Below are 15,707 nucleotides of genomic sequence, written 5' to 3'. Positions count from 1 at the left end.
TTGCATGCATAAGGCCCTGGGTTTGATTCCTTAGCACCACATAAGCAGAAAAAAAAGCCGAAGTGGCGTTGTGGCTCAAGTGGTAAGAATGCTAGCCTTGAGCTGAAGAGCTGAGGGACAGCGCCCAGGTCCAGAGTTCAGGCCCCACGATCGGACCCAAAAAAAAAGAAAGAAAGAAATAGAGGGATCCCACTATCAAATAAAATTGAGCAATCCTAGGTGCACTGAAGAGAAGAAGGTATCTTCTCTGTGGAATTTCTCCTCTGTGGAATTTCTCCTCTGTGGAATTTCTCCTCTGTGGAATTTCTCCTCTGTGGAATTTCTCCTCTGTGGAATTTCTCAGAAGCTTCTGGTCAAAGTTTTTTGTCATTGTTGTTGTTTGCTGGTCCTAGGGCTTGAACTCAGGGCCTGGGCACTGTCCCTGAGCCAATTTGTGCTCAAGTCTGGTGCTCTACCACTTGAGTTACATTATCACTTTGGGCTTTTTTGAGCAGTTTATTGGAGATAAGAATCTCATGGGGACTTTTCTACCCAGTGTGGCTTCAAACAGTGATCCTCAGATCTCAGCCTCCTGAGTAGCTAGGATTACAGGCATGAGCCACTGGCACCTGGCTCAGAGTGGAATTTTTGACTCTGCTATATGGGACTATAACAATTTCCTTTGTGGAAGCCTTCATTTCCTAAGAACATTTTAAAAAATTTATTGTCAAGGTCATGTACATAGGCGTTACAGTTATATAAGGTAGTGATTACATTTCTTGTCTAACTTGTTACCCCTTCCCTCATTTTTCTCACACTTTCCCTCCCCACACTCTCCTCCCCCAATTGTACAGAACATTTCCAACATATTGTCTTGTATCACTGTTGCATAAGTTCTGCCTTTGTCCTTTCTCTCACCATTTTATTGTTCCCCTTCCCTTCCCTTCCCTAGTTCAGATAAATATATATAAATGCCCAGGGTATCAAAATCAAATGCAGTGACCACTATGTTTATTGCAGCATTATTTACCATAGCTAAGCTATGGACCAACCCAGATGCCCCTCAGTAGATGAATGGATCAGGAAAATGATACACACACACACACACACACACACACACACACACACATATATGAATTCTAAGCTTCCATCAGAAAGAATGATGCTGCCCCATTTGTAAGGAAATGGAAGGACTTGGAAAAAAACATATTAAGTGAAGCCAGCCAGACCCAAAGAAACATAGGCCCATGGTCTCCCTTATTTGTAATAATTAGTATATGTTTAGGATAATCTCATCAGATAAGCAGAATAGTCAATAGTTTATGTACATATGACCATATAAGATGGTGCTAAGCGAAGGGCTGGGAAGGTGGTTCAGTGGTAGAGAGTTTGCCTTGTATGCATGAGGCCCTGGGTTCGATTCCTCAGCACCACATAAGCAAAAAGAAAAAAAAAAGCCGGAAGTGGTGCTGTGGCTCAAGTGGTAGAGCGCTAGCCTTGAGCTGAAGAGCTGAGGGACAGCGCCCAAGCCCAGAGTTCAGGCCCCACGACTGGACCCAAAAAAAAAAAAAGTTAACGAGTACATTTCTTATCATTTTATTGCCTCCTTGTTGTTTCCCCTTCCCATCCCTTCCCATTCTCCTCCCCTCCCCAGACCCAATCCTCCCTCAGAACATTTTTAAGACTAATGTTTCAGAAATGTTACTCTGAGAATCTTGCACAGGGTTGGGATTGCATTTCCCAGAAGACAATATCTACACAAATATTCGTCTGTTACAGCTGGAGGTCTCTGGCCACACAATGCACAGTAAGTGCTGTCCCCACCCCACCAGAGCTTTCCAGTCTCGAGTGTCATTCACAACCAGTAGGAAGCCATGGCTTAGTGACTGCCTCTCCCACTACCCCCATCTATTGCGCTGCCCCAGAAATAGATGATCAAAGGGAAAGGGAGTAGAGAAAGGGAGGGAGGGAGGAAAAAGGGAAGGAGGAAAAGGTAATAAAAAAATGAGAGGAAATGAAAGAGACATAAGGAAGAGACTGGGAAAGTAAGGGAGAAGAAAAGGCTGGATTCACAATTGTCAAAACCTGGAAGCCACCAAGATGCCCTTCAGAAGGTGAGTGGGTAAACCATGATACAGCCAGACAATGAAATAGTATTCAGTACTCAAAAGAAATGAGCTATTAATGAAAAGACATGGAGGAACCTTAAAATGTTCATACAAGCCAGGTGCCAGTGGCTCACTCCTGTAATCTTAGCTACTCAGGAGGCTGAGATCTGAGGATCATGGTTCAAAGCCAGCCGGACAGGAAAGTCCATGAGACTCTTATCTCCAGTTAACCACCAGGAAATGGGAAGTGGTGCTGTGGCTCAAGTGGTAGAGCACTTGCCTTGAGCTGAATAGTTGAGGGACAGAGCCCAGACCAAGAGTTCAAGCCCCACAACCAGCAAAAAATATTTTTTTTAAAAAAATGCTTATACAAGGAAGCCAGTTGTATGATTCCAACTACATGACATGCTGAAAAAGGCAAAACTAGGTAGGCAATCACCAGTGGTTGCCAGAAACTGAGAGATGAATAATGGGAACATAGAATGTGTAAGGCACTGATAAACTATTCAGTATATCACAGTGGTGGACACTATGACATTATAGATACTCTCTATTTGTCCAAACTGAAGGTATGACACCAAAACTGAGTCATGATATGAGCAATAGACTTCGGGTGATACTGAAGTGTCAAAGTGGGGTTTAGCACTCTACCACCTGAGCCACAGCTCCATTTCCAGCTTGATGGTGGTTAATCGCAGACACAAGAGTCTCCTGGACTTTCCTCCCGGGGCTGGCTTCCAAATCACCATCCTTAGATCTCAGCCTCCTGAGTAGTTTAGTATTACAGGCGTAAGCCACTGGCACCAGCAAAACCATAAACATTTAAAAAAGCAAAGAAGGCAGAGGCACACACAGATACTGGCTGACCCCAGCCATGTTAGCCTTTATTGCTTCTAGGCATTAGGGAGGTGGCATGCCTCCATGAACAGACAACATACTGATGGGCGACAGGCGGGGAGGACCAGGGAGGACGGACGGACGGACGGAGGGATGGTTCCCTGGCCTGGAGGTGTTCTATCCCTGTCGACTGCAGGCAAAGGCTTTCAGACCCTGCCGGGCTTCTTGAGGTCCTTGTTCTTGGCCGGCATGAAGGCATAGAGCTCCTCGATGAGCATCTCCATGCGGGCGGTGACCTCGGTCACCGTGTCGATGACCAGCCTCTGCTGCAGCTTGAGCTTGTTATTCTCCCACAGGGCCTTGTTGTCGTCCTGGCAGGCCCGGTGCTCCTCCCGCAGCACGTGCAGGGCCCGGTTCTCCTCCTGCAGCAGCCGGTTCTCCTCGCGCAGGGCCTGCAGCGCCTGGCTCATCTCCCGCAGCAGCTGCAGCGGCTGCCCGCCGTCAGCCAGGCTGGGACCCACCTTGGCCTCCTCTCCCCCGGAAGGCCCGGACAGGTCATTGACCATCTCCCGCAGGGCCCTCAGCGTCTTAGCGTCCTCCTGCGGGGTGGAGGGCCCCTTGGACTCCTCAAAGGGAGAGGAGAGGCCTGGGCCTTGGTCTGGCATCAGCCCAGGACTGTGGGGTTCCTCGTGAGGAGACGGGGGCGCCTTGCTGTCCTCCCCGGTGGCCGCCTTATCCTCCGCCTGGGCCCAGTAGGCCTGCCGCTGCTCCAGCAGCTGCTGCAGGGCGCGGTTCTCCTCCCGCAGCAGCTGGAGCGTGTTCTCCTTGCTGCGCTGCACCGGCAGGGCCGAGGCGTCCTTCTTCACCACCTCCTGGGACGTGGCGTCCTTGCGCGCCAGGGGCGAGGAGGCCCGGCTGTCCTCCAGGCCCAGCGAGGCCTTGTGCTCCTCCCACAAGACCTGCAGGATCTTGTTCTCCTTGCGCAGGGCCCGGTTCTCCTCGCGCAGGGCCCGGTTCTCCTCGCGCAGGGCCCGGTTCTCCTCCTGCAGCAGGTACTCCTTGGCCAGCCTCTTGTGGTGCAGCTTGTGGTGGAAGGAGGAGGAGGGGGAGAAGTAAGGGGACTGCAGGCGGCAGTTCTCGTTCACCCACCGCCCGTCCTGGAAGACGAACATCTCGTCGCTCAGCTGCACCCGGGGAGGGTTGTAATCCAGCTCCAGGTCCGCCTGGGAGGTGGGGCGATCCATAGGATCCAAAGGCATGGACGAGAAGCGGTTGAGCGGGTAGGAGTGCTGGCTGGCTACCCGGCGGCTCATGCGGGGCAAGGTGGCCTGCCGAGAGCAGCGAGGGACGGAGTACAGGTTGTGAAGCCTCAGTAAGGGCTCGGTTGTGCCCCTCTGCGGGAGAGAACAGGAAGCCTGGGGTCAATCAAGGGAACTGGCCCGCCCGGGGATGCTGACCCCAGGGATGCTGATGGAGGAAGAGGCTGGGAGGACCACCCCTCCCCTCTGCCCCAGGAAACCCCAACCGAGACTCGGGCCCGACCCTGGTGGTCGCTTCTGCCTCTTGGTAGTCCTCACCAGGACCGGTGCAGCTTTGTTCTAGAAAGATCGTGGAGTTAAACGACCAAATACTGAACCACTAAGGGAACTCTAGGAGACTACTAGACTAGGTTCCTGTGAGCTTCTGGTCACAATTTTTTTGTCGGGGGATCCAGTGGTCAGTACGTGTTTTATGGGTGTTTCTTTTTAAAGACATCTTAATGAAGATGACTCGTGGACACCTTAATGAATATGATTCACATTCGGCATCAATAGCAGAGTCATGCATGCCTTAGCAAAGTGTATCGAACATAAAGCACATCGCTGCCATCTTCTGATTGAGAACCTTCAACAGCTCTTTAGTACTGTGCTCCGAAGTCATTTTAAATAGCAAAATCACCACTGAAATGTGCACACATTCAAAAAATGTGACACTAAACTGTAAGAAGGGAATTATTATCCTCTATGAGAATCCAAAGAAGAGACTCATCAGTTAGAGTCTGGTTGTCAGACAATACCACTCTATGCAGGTTTAAGAAAAGCCGCAGAAGTATTGTGGGGTTTGGGGCTATGACTCAAATGGTATAGTGCCTGAGCGCAGGACCCTGAATTCAAACCCCAGGCTGAAGCGCGCGCGTACACACACACACACACACACACACACACACACACACACACACACGCACACACAAGTACTATAAGCATTGGCTCTGAACTTACAAATGTTAGTCTGTTGGGTAAATTCACAAATAAAATTTACAAACAATGAGATCTACTGGCATAATGAGAGTAAAGATACCAACCTTATTATATGAAAGTAATATAACATTTTATCCATAAGTAGTTCAGTTTGTCATTTTATAGAACCACAATAATATCAGCCCTTATTTAATAATGATCCCTTAGTATCAGCAAGTACTAATTTAGCAGTCAAATCTCCCCATTTGTCTCTTTTTTTTTTTTTTGGTTGTGGGGCTTGAACTCTGGGCCTGAGCCCTGTCCCTCAGCTCTTCAGCTCAAGGCAAGCTCTCTACTACTTAAGCTACAGCACCACTTCCAGTTTTCTAGTGGTTTATTGGAGATAAGAGTTTCATGGACTTTCCTGCCCGGGCTGGCTTTGAACCGCGATCCTCAGATCTCAGCCTCCTGAGTAGCTAGGATTACAGGCGTGAGCCACCAGCGCCCGGCTCTTGTCTCATTGTTTTTATGATTGTTTTGTTTTAATCAAAATCTAGTCTAGCCGAGCATCCAGTGAGGAATTGCTGTGATTTGTCTGTGGTTCCTTGAAGACTTTTAAAATCATGCTATCCAGCTGCATTTGTTCTACTGTGCATATTGAACTAGGTACCCAAGGAACTTTCAATTGTCTCCTCAAGGCATAAAACAGAACTTCAATATGTGGTAGACCCCTAACTCTGGATAACCAGGGTATTGAACTCTTGTCTTTTTGCACAGTCACCTTCTCTCACTGTACAGCCTTCTCCACCTCTGTATAATGAAAGACTGGAAACATTACCTTAGGTGCCCTCTGAGCCTTAACTTTCTCTGGCTTAATGTGTCTAATGTTTATAAGATGGGCCAAGTACAAACTAGTTTGTACCCACAAGTGTCCTCCAACATTGGGAATGTTAATGGATTACTAAATCCTTATCAGGGAACTAAGTCCTTCCCTATGACTGGGCACTACTATTATTTTTCCTCTCTCTATTCTTCAGGACTAAGAATATAAGTAAGTCTAGGAACATAAATAAGTCCAGTGTGCCCTTATGGCTTAGCTGAACATTGTGGTACATGCCTATAATCCAGGCACTCTGAGGCTGAGGCAGGATTGTGGCCATAGGGAAGGACACAGATAGACAGACAGAGAAGCAGTCAGACAGAGACAGAGAGATAGAGAGAAAGCGTTTTATCACTAAAATTTTAGTAGTCATACATTTCCACTTCTATAAGAAAAAATGTCTTTTTAGCAAATACATAACTGAATTATTGAGGTGGGACTGAAGAGGTCCTATGTCTATTTCTGGAAGTGAGAAAATTCAATGAAAATACATGAAATATAAAGGCAGTTTCAGGATGACAAGAATCATGATCAATCTTTGGGAAAACTGAGCCAAAATAAATTCTTTCCTATGATTCCGCCCCCCCTCTCCCCTCAGTTCCAGTCAGAGTCATCCAGATGTTGTCCTGAAAGGAACTTTTTCTTGGTCTTGTAACCAAGAAATTCTTTAATCACATGCTCACTCAGAATATTATATCAATTTGTTCTCTACAGTTGTGTCAAGGAATCAACTAATATTAATTTGGCCCTGGCTACAATCCAAGCTCTTATATCCTGCTCCCAGGAATCTTCCAATTTGAAGGAGAAAAAATAAATCAGAGAATAAAGATGATGTCATATGTAGTAGTTTCAGTTAATTGCTTAACAAAGACTCTCCCGAAATCTTCCCATGAACAATTACTCAGATTGGTGATGACATGGGTATCTTGGTGGGGAAGGGAGAAGTTCATACTTCTTGAAGAGCAAGCTGGAACGAAGGGGAAGGGGAAGGGTACAATGAGGGAGGAAGAGAGCATTCATTCATATCTGGTATAGATCATTAATGATCTAGGGGTAGATAATATCTTAATGAAATTCATAGAGTGTACCCAATGGAAAGTGTGCATTCCTGCCTTAGACAACCTAGTCGTTACATCCTAGAAGGACTAGAAGGATCCATTTGCTAGGGCAGGAAACAACTTTGATGCCTTACAAGTAATGTGCTGGAGGGAAATAGATCAGAAAACACAACTATTTAATGTGAGAGAGAAAAATAGGGAATCAATAAAGCCAAAAGATACCTAAAGGTGATAAGAACTAGTGAATCAGACGTGTTTACAATATAATTGAGAAACCCAGATGCCCCAGTAGGAGAGGACCTAGGATCCAGAGGTACCTCCTGGACACAAAGCTGAGCCTGTTCCCTTCCAGAATGAATGGTCCTCCACTCAGAATAAAGACATGTGGGTTAGACACACAGAGGGAGTTTGTGGATGAGCAGACCAGAAAGAGGCAGACTCTCTTAAAAGAGATACTGAAGCTGGGCACTGGTGGCTCACACCTGTAATGCTAGCTACTCAGGAGGCTGAGGACTAAGGATCAGAGTTCACAGCTAACCTGGGCAGGAAAGCCCCTGAGACTCTAATTTTCAATTGATTACCCAAAAAAGCTAGAATTAGAGCTGTGGCTCAAGTGGTGGAGGGCTAGATTTGAGCAAAGACACTCATGGATAGTGCCCTGGCCCTGAGTTCAATCCCCAGGACACACACCAGTAAGAGAGAGAAGGGGGGAGGGAGAGAAGAGGGAGGGAGAGAGAGACAGAAACAGAGAGAGAGAGAGAGACTATAGACACCACCTGGCCCAACCTGGTTGCCTAGCAGAGGCATTGGGCATTTAATTGGTTCCTGGCCCTAATTTCAGCTCTGTCATTATTAGTGAGCTTCTCAACCCAATGTCTCCCTCACATTTGTGTGGTCCTCAACCTGTCATATGATACCATTCATTTTCTTCCTCTCATCATTTCTCAGATCAGTCCTTTCCCCCAAGCCGTGCATCATCTCACTCGGGAAGCTCAGCGAGTGCCTTGGTCCCTTCTCACAGCCCTGCTTTCACTCAGATCATTGTCCACATGCCTCCCCAAGAGGACCAGCCTCAGGCATCCTGCCTGACATCTGCCTCTATGTCAGGCCAAAGCCAAAGCCAAAGCCTTATCTGACCAGATACGCACAGGCCTAGAGAGCAAATGTCCCCTCATTCCCTCCCTGTCTGTCCTCTAAGACTCCAGCAGCTGCCCCAGGTCCTGCAGCACAGGATGAGGGCATGCCCAGAACAAGCTCTACCTTCTCAAAACATCTTTTCTCCTTCTCAACTACCAGACTGTTCCTGAGAGAGCAAGGGAAAGGGGAAAGCTGTACCAGGGGTAGAGGGAAAAATCTTCCCAATCTTTCTATTCACATGACCACTTTTTCAAATCCTATTCTCACCCCTACACATTATGGCTGTCTCCCTCTACCTCTCCCCTAGTAATAATACAAAGATTTGTTTTTTCAACCCTAAGTGCCTCCAAAAGAAGCAGTTTGACAAGAGGAGGAGGGAGAAGGACGAGAAGGTTGTTTTCTGTGAGCTATGAAGCAACCATAGATACTATGTTCGCTCTCCGGAGTAGTGGTGGTCAACTGTGTATTTCAAGTAGAAGAAATGAGACCTAGACAGGTTCCTACAGCTTATCGTCTTCCTGTAGAATGGTCAGGGGAAGGTTATCTAATTTTCTGACTAAACTTATGAAGCTTATGAAGCTCAGCCAGAATATAGAGCGACAAGTGGCTATCCCTTACAAAGTTACAAGGATAATGTGAAGACAAACATCTAGAATGTTTTTCTGTCTCCTCCGGAACAAATTTGTGGCAGTTATTACAATGATATATACGGAATGCCCACCAGTATCCTGTATATATCCCTGGACAAAGGTTTCCGAGAATTTTACCTCTGCACTGGCTCCCTCCATCTTATATTTCACCCCCTCTGGTTGCATGGCTGTGCTCTTCCAACAGGGCCTCAGGTGACTCTGGAGAAAGCAAGGTCACCCCTTTGTGACATAGCAGCAGTAGGAACAATCCAGTCAAAATGACCCTGACAAGCTGCTTGCAGGAGATACCTGAGAACCTCCAGCCTGCCAGAATTTCAACAAGCTATTGGCCTGAAAATAAAACAAAGCGACTAACCACAATAACAAGATGTCAATCCTTTTCACCCCCTGATGGGTACATAGCAGGGCTTAATTTCTCATTCCACATCTTGGCATCGACTCATTCTTGCCTGTATGATTTTCAATCCCCCAGTTTTAATTCTACCCAGAAATCCAGAATGGTTATCACAACCCAGAAGAAATCCAGAACGGTTATCACAACCCAGAAGAAATGTGCACACACAACAGCATGAAATGCTCTCACTTGAGAAAGATGGTTATTTCATAGTATCATAGACACTTGAAAGGTTAAGGCTGAAGGTCTTACCAGATCATTCTGACCCAGCTCTTTCAAGGCCAGAGGATCCCAAGGCCCAGAGGGGCTCTTCTCTTAAACACACAGCTAGGGGACAATCGGCCACAATCAGAACCGAAGGACCCAAACACTCTGTTCTACTGCATCTTGCTAGAGTGTCAAGAGGGGACGGTTTTTCTAGCTACTGACTGATAGGTTGCATCCTTCTGCAATTATCCCTACCTGAAGTAGAACCACATTGATTGGAATTTCTAGGCTTTCAGTTCTGGTATCTCTTTTTCTTGTATAATTTGGCCTCGTGTGCTGTGGAAGAGAGAAAATAAGAAGATTTCTGCTTCCCAGCCCATCCTCTGGACTTCAGCTTCTCACTTGAAGTACATAATGGCTTTCTATTCATTTATGCCCTTTATGAAGATTGGAGTCTGAAGGTACACATAGATGATATCTAAGAAGTATATTTTATTGGTCCCTACACAGAAACTAAGACAGGTATTATAATCTATGTAAAATGCTTTTGAAAGTCCTTGAAATTCTCGATAGAGTGATACACAGTCGTAATCCCAGCTACTCAGAGGCAGAAATAGGAGGATGATGGCTTGAGGCCTGCCCAAGGGAGGGGAAAGTTAGCAAGATCCCATCTGTTGGGGGCTGTACTCCTAGCAATGAGGACTTAGGTAGGAGGAATAGGATCTGGAAAAAAAATAGAAGATCATATTTAAAACAGAAAAAAAACAAAGGTTAGGAGGTATGGCTCAAGTAATAGAGTGGCTACCTAGCAAGCCTGAGCCCCTGAGTTCAAATCCCAGTACCACCACACAAAAAAAGAAAAAGGAAAAAAGGAAAGAAAAAGCAAGTCTTTGAAGCAGAAATGGCGAGACCTACTTCATTGTCCAAGACTATTATTTCTAGCTCAAGTAAAAAAATCATACCAACGTGAGGTGCCAGGTATAGGTCCTATGCAGAACTTGGTCACCAAAACACTCAGAACATTCCAGAGGTGACATCACAAAGCAGTATGGTATTTTTCAGGGCTCATGGTTTCTTTCTGAGCATTACAGGTGGGCAAGAGGCATCTGACAGGCAGGAAGCATGTGCACTGGCTGTAACCATATGGCTGCTCAGGGTCAGTATGACATATAATAGGCCAAACATTAGCCTCTATTTGGTCACCTCAGATGCTTTTCTCAGCCTCACTACCAGGCTAGGCTGGCACTCCCATCCTCTCTCCAGAGATGGCCTCTTCTACCTGAAGTCAGAACTTTTAGGAAGGGGAAAATGCTGTCACAGGAACAGACATCTAAACGTGCTTGTGATTACAGTTTCAGTTTGATAACTAACCAGGATGATTTCAATTACACTTGTTTTTAAAGCGTTCTTTTCTTTTCTTTCCCTCCTACTTCCTCCCCTCCCCTCATTCCCTATGTGAGGGAATTCAAAAATGTCCTTTCATCTCTAAGCCAGGTCACCATGCTCCGTTCATTGTCTTGCTCGTCACAGAAATGAAGGGACATTCAGAGCAGGCAGGAGGACACTTTAGAGGCTCACACCAGCACCCAAGTCCACCTTCCAGCATGCAATCACAGCTCAGCATGCACATCAGGAGGTCAGTGCTCCTAGGCTTTTCTATAATAACCTTCTCCCCTGCCCCCTCAGACCTTGCCCCCTTGGACTGGACTTCTGAGATAATTAATTCAAACAATCCTCATTTTGCCTGAAAAATTAATAAACCTTTATTTCCTTTTCTCCAAGACCCTGATCTCATTATTTATGAATTGGCATTGAGTTCAAGAGACCAGATTTTCAAAACACCACCAACTGAACTAAGTCCAGACTCAGGGGAAATGCTGTTTAGGCATTTTCTGTGCTCCTTGGGTATCCTACAATCCTATTTATCACTTGCTTCCTGGAGTTCGGATCAGGTGCAAGTTAGGGACTAGTCTGACAAGACCGCTAGATGCCAAACTCAGTCTAGAATTCCTGTACTTCTGACACTGAATTGTGGATGCGAATTAGGGGTTCCACCCATCCCTTCCTTGGCTAAAACTACTCAAAGACTACAGGCAAACATTTTACCTATGATTACAGCTTTATTATAAAGGGAACAACTCAGTGACTGCACAAAAAGAGATATTGGAGAAGGTAAAGCCCCTCACCCTTTAAGCTTGTCCAATTGCTTATCAACCAGGAGGCTCTCTGAACCTGTTGCTTATTATTTTTGTATTTTTTTGTTCCAGTCATGAGGCTTGAACTGAGTCTGGGCTCTATCCCTAAGCTTATTTGCTCAAGGCTAGTACTTGGCCACATGAGCCATACCTCCACTTCTGGCCATTTGGTGGTTAATTGAAGAAAACCGTCTCACAGACTTTCCTGCTTGAGCTGGCTTTGAACTGTGATTCTCACATCTCAGCCTCTTGAGAAGTTAGGATTACAAGTGTGAGCCACCAGTGCCCAGCATTAACCCTATTGTTTACAAGAGAGCGAGTTGGAAAGATTTTATTACATAGAGGTGATTGATTAAATCATTTGTCCATGCCGGGCACCAGTGGCTCACTCCTATAATCCTAGCTACTGGGAGGCTGAGATCTGAGGATCACGGTTCAAAGCCAGCCCGGGCAGGAAAGTCCGTGAGACTCTTATTTCCAATAAACCACTAGAAAACCGGAAGGTGTGCTGTGGCTTAAGCGGTAGAGCGCACGCCTTGAGCTGAAGAGCTGAGGGATGGCGCCCAAGCCCAGAGTTCAAGCCCCATGACCGACAAAAAAAAAAAATCATTTGTCCACTGATAATTTAATTCAATCTCCACTCCCTTTTTAGGAGGTGTGGTTACTGAAAATTCCAACTCTCTAATGATCTAGTTGGTTTCCTGGCAACTACCACCCATCCTCAGAGTTGTGCCATTCACACAAACTAAAACATCAGAAAATTCCAAGGGGGCACTATGCCAGGAACCAAAGACAAAAGGCCACATGTTATTATTATGTGTAGAAACTGCATAAAGACCACAATGCTCAATCCCTCTGATCTGAATTCAATCAATTCCTTCGACTCTATAGCTATTGGTGGCAGCCTTCTTATTCATCTTGAGACTCTGGTTACCCAGAAAGCCCTAATTCTGCATTATTGTGCCACTTAGGATGGAAAAGGGATAACAGCTCCAAAGACACTGAAATTGCCTACCTGAGTCTCCTATACCCCAGTTAAAGGTAAGGCTTACTTTAGTAGACTGCAAAGAGATAGCTTCAGAAAATATACTATACAGGAAATCCAAGAAGATGACTAATTGTATTAGCAATACGGGTTAAACAGAGGAACTTCGATTTTTTTTATTGTGGTTACAACTGTATAATGATATGTTTGCTATCTCAACTGCCTTTAAATGTACAGTTTGATAATGGTGAGTATATTTACATCATTGCATAATAGATCTCCAGCACTTTTTCATCTCACAAAACTATAACTTTATTATCTTTAAGTAGTTGTACAAAGGGTTTACATTTAACAAAGCAGTTTACAAATATAGTGCATCTTGATCAATACCCTCCCTTTCAATATTATCACCATGCCTCCCAATAGACTCCTTCACTTATTTTTCTTAATATACATTAAATTCTCTACTGCATTCTCCCCCACTTCTTCTCCTCCTTTGTCTACCCCTTTCCCCTTGGCTCTACCTCACCCCTTGAAAGTAGCCTTTTCCTGGTGCTTATTTTGTTGGGCTTTGACTTTGCCTTTCCAAGGAATTACACTACTTGAGTTCTCCCTCGAATCTGCCATATTTCAGTCAATACATTTGTAAACACTTGCATAAAAACCAACATATTTATTTATAGGTTTATAGGCTAATTCTAGCTTCTGTTTTTGCCTCTCCGGGCCTGACATTTTTCACTTAATCTTCATGTAATGTAATTTTTTCCAGTCTTTCTATTTCTTTACAACTGGTAAAATATCACTCTTTAATGGATGAATAAAATTCCATTGAATATATAGACCACATTTTCATGATCCATTAGTCCATTGAGGGGCATCTGGTATGATTCTATACCTTGGTTATGGTGAATAGTGCTTCCATGAAGGTGGTTGGGCTGGTGGCTTTACTATAATCTGATTTATGATCTTTTGGATCAATGCTCAGGAGTGGAATTGCTGGGCCCTAGAGGAGTTCTATGTTTAGTTTTTTGGGGAACCTCCATACTACTTTCCAGAGTGGTTGAACAAGTTTGCATTCCTACCAACAGTGTAATAGGGTTCCCTTTTGGCCACATCCTTATCTGTTATTTGTTTTCTTGATAATCCCCATTCTAACTGGGGTGAAGTAGAATCTGTGCTGCTTTCATTTGCATTTCCTATATAGCCGGAGATATATAATTCCCATTTAACATTAATTTTCTCACTTTTCCCCAGACTACAGCCCTTGGCAATTATATTTCTATGTTCTATTTTATGATTCATATGTTTCATATGAATATAATTATAGAGTGTCTGATTGTGACTGGCTCATTTTATTTAGCTGAATGGCTTCAAGGTTCACATATGTTGCAGCATATGACATGATTTTCCTTACTTTTTCCAGTACTGAGTTTTGAATTCAGGGCCTTTCGCTTACTAAGACACTCTACTATTGAGCCATGCCTCCAGATCATTTTTTGCACTGACTAACTTTGAGATAGAACCTTGCTTTTATTGCACAGGCTCACACCTGGACTGCAAATATAGCTGCTTTATACTTCCTGTTATAGCTAGGATGACAGGCATATGCCTTTGAGATGGGAGATGGTGTCTCATGACGTTTTTGTCTGTTGTTTTTTGTTTTGCTTTCATTTTACCTGAGCTGGCCTAGAACTACTATTCTCCCTATGTCTGCCATCTGCCTAGCTAGTATGACAGGTATTTTCCACTACACTCAGTTCTTGGTTGAGAAGGTATTTCTCGGCTGTCCTAGGACTACAATTGTCCTGATTTCAGCCAGGAGATATATATATATATTATAAATATATATAATATTATATAATATATAATTATGGCTAACATATATACCATATTTTATTGATTCATTCATCCTTTGATAAATACTTGGATTCTTTCTATCATTTAGCTGCTGTTCTTCAATGAATTTTGAATTCTTTTGGACATATCCCTATAAATGGAATTGCTAAATCACAGAGCAGTTTAATTTTTAATGTTTGGAGGAACTTTTACACTATTTTCCATCACAGCTGCATCGTTTGATAGCAGACGAATTTCAGTTTTTCCACATTGTGCCAACATTGGTTTTCTTTCTAGAATTTAGGAAAACTGAATTCAATCTGCCCTCATACACACTTCTCACAGAAGCGTGAACACAGGAGCTGCTGCGCAAAACACAGGGAAATGAGGCTTTCACCATGATGGAAGCTTGGAAGGGCTCCCCTCACCTGCACAGGGAAATGAGGCTATCACCACGATGGAAGCTGGGAAGGGCTCTTCTCACAGAATTCCTCACTCCCCTTGTCACAGAGAGAGGAGATTGGTGTTCCAGCTGTGTAAGGACTTGTTTGCTTGTTTATAGATTGATTTCCTTTTTTTGACATTCAAGGGAGAAGCATTTTAACCTGGCCACCCCAGTCCTGGCCTCTGTAGTGGCCTATTAACGGGGATTTTTCCTCATGTGTAAGACATACACATCCCTAACCCAGTTCCTTGCACTCATGCTCCAAATGCTCATTATTACTCAGATTAACACCATCATCAATCATCCACATTCCACCAGCATCGCAATAGGTGGGCACTACACAGAACACAGGCATAGATATGCCCCATGGGTTTCTAATCTGAACAGACATGTAGAGCAGAGACACAGGAAAGGGCAAGCATGCACCTGAGGCTCCCCAGGCTACTCCTGCCTGCCAACTGTATGATGATATATCATATGGGGAAATCCAACAGGCAAGAGGATCGATCAAAGAGACCCCAGGGCTCCTGCCATTCCCTAGAATCACCCAAACTGCAGAAAAGATGGGCATTAGGATTTACTTTAATCTCTCTCAGCTTCACATTTGTAGACAAAGGGATCAGAAAGTCAGTGAGTGTAGTTATCCTGATCCTCACCATCTCTATTGCATAAAGTGACTGGGAACGTTGGTTATATTCTCCATTTAGGGCAGAGGGAAGCTCTATCATAGAGAAAGCTGAGTCCAGCGAAGTCTTAGGCCAAGCTGCCCCTGGACAGTCT

The 15,707-nt window shown here is 44.8% G+C and overlaps 1 protein-coding gene across 3 annotated transcripts; it reads right to left on the bottom strand.

Moving 5' to 3' along the window:
- Positions 1-3,130: 3,130 nt before the first annotated feature.
- Cby2 (chibby family member 2) lies at positions 3,131-10,503 on the bottom strand. Of its 3 annotated transcripts, XM_042685816.1 has the most exons (3): positions 10,429-10,503; positions 9,722-9,802; positions 3,131-4,318 (listed from the first exon to the last, which is right to left on the bottom strand). In XM_042685816.1, the coding sequence occupies exons 1-3, from the start codon at positions 10,501-10,503 to the stop codon at positions 3,131-3,133; spliced, it is 1,344 nt and encodes a 447-aa protein (XP_042541750.1). The 3 variants fall into 3 exon arrangements, with proteins under 3 accessions (XP_042541750.1, XP_042541751.1, XP_042541752.1); XM_042685817.1 differs by lacking the exon at positions 9,722-9,802; XM_042685818.1 differs by lacking the exons at positions 9,722-9,802; positions 10,429-10,503 and adding an exon at positions 8,983-9,030.
- Between the last annotated feature and the right edge of the window lie 5,204 nt (positions 10,504-15,707).

Source organism: Dipodomys spectabilis, unplaced genomic scaffold (assembly GCF_019054845.1).
Source record: "Dipodomys spectabilis isolate Male_0828 unplaced genomic scaffold, ASM1905484v1 ptg000095l, whole genome shotgun sequence".
In the NCBI taxonomy this organism is placed as follows: Eukaryota; Metazoa; Chordata; class Mammalia; order Rodentia; family Heteromyidae; genus Dipodomys; species Dipodomys spectabilis.
Note: the sequence above shows the minus strand (reverse complement) of the source record. Positions and strands in the feature narration are given on the sequence as shown.